General features: G+C 49.1%; 1 protein-coding gene across 1 annotated transcript in view; it reads right to left on the bottom strand.

The window, feature by feature from the left end:
* Positions 1–10,000, bottom strand: part of bahcc1a (BAH domain and coiled-coil containing 1a) — a 106,484-nt gene that overhangs the window by 15,830 nt on the left and 80,654 nt on the right. The window contains 8 exon segments of the mRNA XM_079520452.1: positions 261–390; positions 1,699–1,779; positions 2,341–2,633; positions 3,682–3,855; positions 5,858–5,885; positions 5,887–6,053; positions 6,433–6,676; positions 7,013–7,139. Of these exon segments, the coding sequence (XP_079376578.1) occupies positions 261–390; positions 1,699–1,779; positions 2,341–2,633; positions 3,682–3,855; positions 5,858–5,885; positions 5,887–6,053; positions 6,433–6,676; positions 7,013–7,139 (1,244 nt within the window).

Here is a 10,000-nt window from a genome sequence, read left to right as displayed (position 1 = left end):
TGTTTCCCCCCCATTACAAGCAAGAATTGTGTGGAGAGATGTGAGTGGGAATGGATAAACAACACTTTGTCAATGTGTGGCTTTGTAGCTGCTGGTGTGAAGTTGAAGCCAGCTCAGCTTCATTTTGTAGCAGGTGTCAGTTTGTACCTCCATGTCGCTAGCTGGCTTCCATTGAAAATGAAGCATTGTAGCCAATAGTGTGAACATGGCAGCATCAAGCAGTATCACAGGCCACCAGCCAGCCCTCCTTTCCTCCTCACCTGCAGTGCTCCTGTGGTTGTAAGAATGGCTGCCGTCCTCATCCCCTTCAGAGAAGCTGCTGTCGTCCATCTGAAAGCCCTCGTCGGCTGCAAAGCTCTCCAGCAGCCGGCTCACCGCTCGCCCCTTTGGCTGTGGGAAACGACGAACCACGTAAACCTGATGTAGTTACAACTATAGATGGACCGCTTCTTTCCGTCTAGTGTGTCTACACCAAAACTTGAGAATGTTCCCCCCTTGAATAGGCATGGTGAGGTTCAAGTGCCATATGTACGTCAGGGTAGGACGGACCCTGGAAAATAACAAATGTACAAGCTCGTAGATCTGCAATGTCACTATTTTGGAACATTAGGAAAATGTTTTTTGAATTGTTTGCAAATTTTACACATTTGCCTATAATGACAGCAGGTTTTAAAGTGGTTGGAGAGAGTGAAAGGAGTCGGCGGACAGGTCGATGTGTTGATGGATGGGTTGATGGATCGACACGGTCATAGATGGATGGATCGACGGACGGACGAGAATGATGAGAATACTAAAACTGAGAGAGAGTGAGAGCGGCGGGTGACGGTGTGGGTAAAATGGAAGAAAGTCATTTAGCGTACAGCACGGAGTAGCAGCTCGCCGCGGGCGACTTCACAGTGCATGTTAAATGTTCTCTTTCGGTGGCCATTTTCTCCCAACACCGTCTCCCTCTGTCACAGCAGAAGGTGTGAGACCCCCCCCCATACACAAGTACGCACGCACACACGCACGCACACACGCACGCACGCACGCACGCACGCACGCAACACACACACACACACACACACACACACACACACACACACACACACACACACACACACACACACACACACACACACACACACACACACACACACACACACCCTCTCTCTCGTTTTCAGCAGGGGGGCGGGCTGATGTGCTAAGTAGTCTCGACAGAGGAATCTAGGACGAAGCGCTCTTTGACGGAAGACAGTGAAGCTAGGAGGTATTCATTAGTTAGTATTTATTTGTGACAACCCCTGTCCCTCATGCATAGACCCTCGATCAGGGAGAGGGAAAACTCTGTCCCTCATGCATAGACCCTCGATCAGGGAGAGGGAAAACTCTCCACGAGAAAAGGAAGAAACATTTTGGCTGGTTTAACTGCTTTCGATTTCCGTCCCTATTTTGGGCATGTCATTTTAGGCGACATGTTTCAAAGACTACATCTATAATTAATATCAAAAATAGCAATAGCAGTGTTGCCACTGTGTTGTGTGATCTAAAAGCTCGTACAAGCTTATATAATAGAAGTAGAAAGTGAAGAAGAGTAGAAAGTATCGAAAATTGGAAATATCTCCAGTAAAGTAAAGAAAATACCTCAAAACTGTACTTACGTACAGTACTTGAGTGCATGTGCCTAGTTGCTTTCCACCACTGCCTAGAATAGATTACCTGTTTGTTCCTACACCTCCTGCCTCTGCTGCCGTCCTCGCCGTGCGGAGACGGGACTCCGCTTGACCAACAGCTTCTCCTCTGTGGAAGTGGACATAAGGACAGGACAGGCAGGGATGGCCGGGTGTTAAAATAGAGTGTGAGTTCTTCTCCACCACCACGTGCCTGCTGGGTATGATTCATACCACCCAGTGGAAGAGAAGAGGGTGTTGTTGGCAGTGCTGCTGTTATGCAATGTGACTGCATGGGGCACTGAGCAAGAGTGAGTCTGTTCAGCAGATAGGAGTATTGCTGTCTTCCATCTGACTGTTATCGTATCTCTTCACTCGTGGGGGAGGGGGTGTGGGTGGGGGGTGGGGGTTTGAATTGAAAGCCAGTCTCATGTGGTCTCCAAGATCTTTCTACATAATAGTCTGATGTAGGGCTATACATGGTATATTTTGTCTACATGCCTTGATATTGATTTGATATTATCATGAAAATACACAATCTACAAGCTCACAGTGCATTGTGATGAAACTCGCATAGTTTTATTTTACAATGTTATTCTTTGCACTGTATTTGTAACTTTTACCGCTGTGCTGTCTCTGACTCCCCGCGGGATCCATAAAGGTATCTTATCTTATCCATCCATCTTCTCACCTTAGTGATGGCCCCTCTCAGCATGGTGCTCTTGCGCGTGGCCCTCTTCAACCTCTCGCTGGTGGTGGGGAAGGTGGCCAGGCCCATGCTCCTCCGGTAGAGGCTGCCTCTGGTGCCCAGGCTGCCCCAGCGAGGCTCCTGGGCTCTGGGTCCACGTGGCCTCCTGATGCCGCCGGGCGAGTGATGGTGATCTTCGTGGGGTTTCTTGACCGCAGTGGCAAGGCCCAGCATGCAGGGGGCCTTCTTCCTCACTTTGACGTCCCCCTCCGCTCCAGACAGGCTCCTGTGTGTGCCTGATTTGCAGTACAAAATAATCAGAGGGACAGATATTTAGCCTGGGGCTAACGCGCCAACGACACGAACCCAAAACAGATGCTTGTCGTGAAAAAGACAGGGCCGTTTAGTCATGATCATAACATTTGACTTGGCGATTCATTGTGATTTAACACGATCCTGCCCAGCCATCTAGGGGGGGTCGTGGCGCCAGTGCTAGAGAAATGCGGGAAATAAGCAGAGAAGAAGAGCTACTTCCACCCAAGCCGGAAGTGATGTAGTCCGGATCTGTAGTATATCGAGGGGCCTAGGTGGTGAACGGTCACCCGGACGATTAATAATCTTTGCACGAGCACAGATTAATGTTTTAATAGGCTCTAAACATGGCACTTTATGCCATTCTGAGAATAAAAAACACTAATAAACCTGTGCGTGCATGTGTATACCGTAGGCTGTTTCTACAATGGGAGGCCTATGGATGCTAGCAGCGGAAGCTAACGGAGGCTAATAAAAAGGTAAAGAAATATTTTTTTCATATTTTTTAATCAAATCTCGTGTTTCTCGTGGATGGCCAAGAATATGGTAACAACATTCCACAAGATATCGCGTGGTTGGCACTTGGCACGTAATGTTAATTTAGCTGGGGAGGAATTCGTGAAAATCGTGCACTTGGTGACAAGTTTTATATTTTTGTCATGGTGTTGGTTATGGGCATAATGTTTTAAAAAAAACATCGCAAATGAGTTGGGCTCGCCGCCTAGTGGTCTGTTTGCAATGAATCCAATATTAGATAAATCAGTAAATGGTTTAAATAATTGATAGATGACATTTTTCAATGGATTCTGTTACTACTGGGTATGCAAAATAACATACTAAAATGTAGGAAAATCTACGTTCTGGAAAGGCATTGTTTTCAAGAGGGCGTCCTCCGCGGTGGCTTAAAATGCCTATAAACTGGGAGCCAACTTGAAAATGATACCTTTCCAGAATTTAGATTTCCATAATTGGAATGGGGTGATTGATTATGTTGTAATTGTGACAGGCCTAGAGGTGGTGTTAGCATCGTACCGTAGAGCTCCTGCCTTTCCTTCTTGTTCCTGGCTTTCTGATTGGCCTCCAGCTTCACCACAGACGAGGGAGTCGGACCGCTCATGGCGGAGCAGGAGATGATGTCCCGGGGCGGCTGAACTTTGATGTCTTGTCCTTCGTCACTGTCATAACTGCCTTCATCTTCCTCCTCTTCTGAAAGATGATGAAAAGCATACAATCGGGGTCTGAGGCTCATATATCGTGGGGGGATGTTTTATGTATTCCTTCCTTTGCTTATCAAATTTATCATCGCTTTTCTTCCAAGTCCATCTCCTTCTCCCCACACCATATCGTTTTTATAGGCACTTCATTATGTTAGCTTTCTGTAATTAAACGTAACCTAGCCCCTCCGTGCATAGAGATGATATATGATGTGATGTGGGGGGGGGGTTCTTTAGGGGGGGGGGGGGGGGGGGGGGGGGGGGGGCTTTCATCTGGCTAGAGTAGCAGCGCACTAAGTGAGCTTAAGTGATGAGTGAGTTTCTAGGTGTGCGTGCATGCGTGCGTGCGTGCGTGCGTGCCTGCGTGCGTGCGTGTGTGCGTGCGTGCCTGCGTGTGTACTTGTATTACTATACTTGTGAGGGCCAAAAATATAGTAGCATTTGAGTTATTAGTTAGTATAAACATATTGTTTTAGTTCAGTTACAATGAGAAAAAAGACTCAGATTTAAGTTATGTTCAGGATTAGACTCTTTAGAAGAGCTATGCCTGATATATAGGCTACTCAGTCATGCACCGGTGTTTTGCACCGAAACTAGCAGACGCATTGTTAGCTTGTAGATCGCCTATTTTCAGCTTTACGTTAGGGTTAAAAATGCCCAATGGCAAAAAAAACAATGGCATTCATAACATCGCTGTCCTAAAATGTTGATGTCCTCATAAGTGTAGCAATACAAGTGTAGCAATATGTGTGTGTGCCATTGTGCCGTCTGACTGCTCTGGCTGCAGCCGCCAGCCAGCCTGCTTGTCTCGGAGGCTGTCAGGGCTTCTCGCATGGCAACTCTCCACAGCTGCGGCCATGCGTCTAGCTCTGACGGGCCAAAAAGGCCGATGGAGGTGTCTGGTGTCTGCGCCCCCACCGACGTGCCTGTCACCTTACGAGGCGATCAGCAGCACCTTTTCACTCACTCTGCGAGCCGGCGGAGATTAATCGTCAAAGTGATTTACAAATGATCAAAAGGCCAACGGCAGCAATGTGCGCAAGGAAACTATGGAAGAAACCAAGAGACTGGGTTCTTCGATTTTGTCAAAGAACGAAAAACTGCCATCTCTGATGACAATATCAGGGAACGCAACATAATAGTCGAGCTTGACCCACCGGGTCAAATGAGACATCTGCACTGCTGCGGTTTACTTATTGACGCTGTACTTTGACCTTGCCAGTGGAAATAGGTCTTTTGGTGCAGGCAGCCCTGTTACACAGTAATATCTTCAGTGTTAATGTATCCATTTGTTACTCAGAGAGTCTACAAAATGGTACCAAATGGACCCATATGTTAAAAAAAGAAAAGAAAACTTAAATCACTTCACTTAAATCCAAACCAGTGAAAGTACCCCATCTACAAGCTCACAAGCATTGCGATGCAATCCATTGAGAGCTTGTTGATTGGCTATATGCTACTTTTGACAATTTCTTTGACATTTATTTTTGTTTTCCCCTGGTCTTTTCATCAGGATGGGGACAATAATTCTAGCACTTAAGCACAGCTAGTGACTGCACCTTTCAACAGAACAGAAGAACACGATAGCGTGTAAGCACTCAAAAAAGTGTTATTTTGGCCCGGACGGTTAGCTCAACCGTCTGGGCACCTAGGCTGCTAAGCCAGCCTGACGGCGTGCCGCGAGCTCGACTCCTGATCCCGACGGCATTTGCCGCGTGTCTTCCCCCATTTCCTGTCAGTCTACTTTCAACCTATCAATAAAGGCAGAAAAAGCCCCAAAAAAAGTGTTATTTTAACTGTGTTGAAAACCGAGACAATGTGGCTGTCAATGTTGAAAACCAGGATATTTCTTTTAAAGATATTTCTGGGGATTCAGGACACAGAGCTTGAAACCGGGACAATCCCGGGACAAAACGAGACGTCTGGTCACCGTACCCATAAGGGTCCATTTGGTTGCATTTGTAGACTCTCTTGGGTTCAATTAAGTGGCTCACCTTGCTCAGAGGAGTCACTCTCAGCGGGGAGTGCTGTCCCCCTCCTCCAGAGCGTCTTGTCTCCTACCACGGAGCACCCGCGCTCTGGGCTGCTTCAGACGGGAGGAGCCGGCGGTCAGGCTGATGGATCCCTTCTTTCTGCCGCGCCGCACAAGGCCCGTCCAGCTCTCCTGGGTGCCGCTGTCTGCACTGGTGGCTGAGAGAGAGAGGAGACAGACACGCAAGACCATCAGGAGTTCACATTCGAAGGATAGCACGTTTACCGTAGATGGTTGATATTATACCAATAAGACCTGAGGCCGATTCTACAAATGCCGGCAGCGTGGCATGAAGTGACATGAAGTGACGTTTTAATAGACAGTGCTAAAATGACACAATGAGACAATGTGAAAGCTTTAATGGGTTAATTTGAATGGGTCTTTTTTTTGTTTCTCACAACTCTACATCGCAGCGTGTGTTGTGAGCTCGTAAATTGGCTATTTTTGAATAGCTGAAAAATGAAATAGTGCTTGAGCATTTGCAGAGGTGGTCATTGTCACAACTAACAACTTTGAGGGGAATTGAGCAGTGTCTACCTGTGTCACTCTGTCCCCCGGACTCGCGCTGGGACTCTGTTTTGTTGCCTTGCTGGAGCCGGTGTCCTCCGTGCTTAGCGGCAGGGCCGGAGGGTGACACCTCCTTGTCCCTGGAGCCTGTCCCTGAGAGAGCCCTCTTAGCCTGGGCCTTCTGCTTGAGCTGCACCACGTCACCGGGCAGCTTCAAACCGCCCAGCATGCCACCGTGAAGAGCCACACTCTTCCTGCAGCCCGGCACTTTCATCTGCAAGAACAGAAAGAGAGAGACAGAGGGAGAGAGAGAGAGATAGAGAGAGAGAGAAAGAGAGAGAGAGAGAGAGAGAGAGAGAGAGAGAGAGAGAGAGTTACAACCCCAGTCACAGCAGCAGCACAAAAGCCAGAGAAAAAAAAGAACAGAAGAAACAGCAATGAAAAAGATATTAATATGGAGAGCGGGGGAATTTGACTCCTGAGGGGAGCACCTAATTAGAAATGGGCGTGCGACAAGGGGAAATATCAAACGTAAAAAGAAACAAAGAGTGGCCTCTTTTTTATTTTGAGTTGCGCGTAGGACAAAAGAGAGAAGGACGAACTGGCTGACCTGAGTACCGCCGAGTCTCTCAAAGCTCCGATTGGACAGCTTCTTCTTCCGCCTCTGGCCGTCACCGCCTCCTCCTCCTCCTCCTCCCAGGTCGTCAGGCGACAGGGAAAGCCCCGCCCCCATGGACCTGCCAGTCAAAATAAGGGAGAGAGGCATTCATCAGAGAAGAATGGTGGAGGTATGAAAAGAGAGTGTGTGTGTGTGTGTGTGTGTGTGTGTGTGTGTGTGTGTGTGTGTGTGTGTGTGTGTGCACGCGTGCGCGCGTGCATGCGTGCGTGCGATGTCTGTGAAAAGATCAGAAGTGGAGTGGGGGGTGGGGGGGTTTAGTTGAGTCACCTCTCAATTCAATTCAATTTCCATTTTCAATTCAATTCAATCCTCTCTCTGACTTCAAATAATGCTCTGTTCTTATGATGAGCAGAATGAGAAAACAAGAGTAGAATCCAGAACAATCAATACTTCTGAGGGTCTGAGGTGGAGCCCAGAATCATTTAATGGGAAGTGTGGAACAAGAAGTTAGTTAACATCTCTTCTAGGGAACGTCTTTGCAGCTCATGAAGAGAATAGAATAGAATAGAATAGAATAGAATAGAATAGAATAGAATAGAATAGTGTAATCAGGAGCTGAGGATCGAGGCACCATGGTGAATGGTTGGTTGGTTGGAAGGCGGCGGCGGCGTTGGTTTGCCTGCGGCCCTGCATGTTGTTCCCGGTGAATATCACAGCTCTGTGGTCGGTGTGTGTGTGTGTGTGCCATTGTCTCGTCCATATCAGCGTGGCAGGCTCCTTCCCCAAACAGCACGCCACATCGCAGGCCAAAACCCACTCCAAACGCCCTTGAATTTCCCCCTGGAAGGCTGCCCAAAGACCACACGGACGACGAGAGCCGGCTGGGCCGTGCTCAAACAAAAGATTAACCGCCTCGCTCCTACTGTGTGTGTATGCAGCCTAGGAATGTCATCAGTCACATTTGCAGAGAAAGCAGAGCCCTAATCTAGAGTGCCCCATCGCCGGCAAAAAAACGGAAAGACACGTTAAAATTTTCATCCTAATGCTTTGTTTACACAAGCGTAATAACACACGGTTTGGGATCCCAGGCTAACGGGCGTGCATGTGCATGGCGCGAGCACGCGTGCAGACCTGCGCGCAGCGTGTCTGTGAACCCGGCGGGCCTTCAAGTGCGCTGCGCTGGCACTCTTACAGTATCTCGCATTGGGAGTGTGCCGGTGTGATGCCGGTAATGCCAAGACCAAGCAAGGGAAAACTGTTGACGGGTTGGTCGGGGTGGTGGGCAGTTACTCAAGTACTGCACTAAAGTACAACTTCCAGGTACTTTTACTTTACTGGAGTAATACCAAAATACCTTATACTTTTACTTCACTACATCTCAGAGGCAAAGGGCTGTGAGCTTGTCGATCAGTACTTTAATGATACTCCAAGTACATTTAGATGACAGTACAATTTTAACAGAGTATTTTAAATATATATATATTTATATTATGGCATTGCATCGGAGTACTTCTTTCTCCGTGGCTAGACGGAGCATCAGAGCCCGTCTGTCCCGTCAACTGTCACTACCATGACAGGGGTGGCAGTGAAGTGGGAGCCGTGCCTGCCAGGCACATTTCTGCTGACTGTCACTGTTGACAAACGCGATGTGACAGAGTCCCGTCCCCCTCCTGCACGGGGGGGAGTGGGGCGAGGGGCGGGCGGCGGGACCAAGCGCAGAGTGGCTAATTAAACAGAATTGATTAGGAAGGATTGCCGCCCCGGCTTATGCAGCCCCTCCCCACCTTCCCCTTATGCAGCCCCTCCCCACCTTCCCCTTACATTGAAAACAGCCAGCATCAGAAAGCCCTCTGGTGTGTTCTGCCCAAAGGAATTACACATAATGCAGGAGCACACGCATGCGGCTACGGTATGTACGCGTTCGGTTTGCATATACTGTAGCACACAGATGTGTGAATGAACTAAAACACAACACATACGGCCATGGCATGCATGGACGTATCACGCACGCACACACACACACACACACACACACACACACACACACACACACACACACACACACACACACACACACACACACACACACACACACACACACACACACACACATTCAAAATCACCCGAACAAGATGTGGTACTGGTGTGAATGATTTATACTTGGTTGCTCGCCATGTCCCGAGAATAGCCGATCTACAAGCTCTTACAAGCTGCGAGCTGGTAGATCGATCTACAAGCTACGAGCTTGTTCCAGTGAGCAACACTGTATAAATCAGCCTTTACCCAGTGACCCACTGGCCTCCATCAGAGCTCCAGAGCATCAGCATGGTGCAGTGGCGTGAGTGACAGGTACAGTACATGGCGTTTACATAATCTTGCCATGAAAGCGCTACATGGGGCCGGTACATATATATATATACTGTATAGAGCACAGTCTGCCTGCCAGCATCCTCATTCAGAATCAGCATCACGTCGCTCACGTCGTGCGGACGGGGGAACCGGCTGTCCTGCAGGAGCGTGCAGGACCCGCCCCGCCCCGCCCGCCCGCCCAGGCAGCCGCACCAGTGGAACAAAAGGCAGTGCAGCTGTTGCTGTGCGAGCTCCAGACGTTGAGATTTGACACAACAGAGACAAGAGTCTCATTTACTGTAGCGTGGCCCGAAGGGCCAGGTCACCCTTGGACCAGCCCCAGCACCCCCCCTACCCCCCCCCCCCCCCCCTCCTCCGCTGCACTGTGTGTGGGATCATGGTCTGTTGCCCTTTCATTTGGGTTTCACTGTCACCCATCATCAGTGTCCCCCCCACCCCACCCCACGCCCCCATGCCCTGTACTAGCCCGGTGAGGGGGGGGGGGGGGGGGGGGCTACATGAGTGGAAGGAGAGAGAAGGTGACATCACAGAGGGACAGCTGGGAACACAGTGGAATGCTGCCCAGAAACAACATAGAGAGAGAGAATGAGAGAGAGACAGAGAGACAGA

The sequence above is a fragment of the Electrona antarctica genome, assembly GCF_951216825.1.
Source record: "Electrona antarctica genome assembly, chromosome: 14".
Taxonomy (NCBI): Eukaryota; Metazoa; Chordata; class Actinopteri; order Myctophiformes; family Myctophidae; genus Electrona; species Electrona antarctica.
The sequence above is the reverse complement of the archived record's forward strand: the minus strand, read 5'-3'. Positions and strand labels throughout refer to the sequence as shown.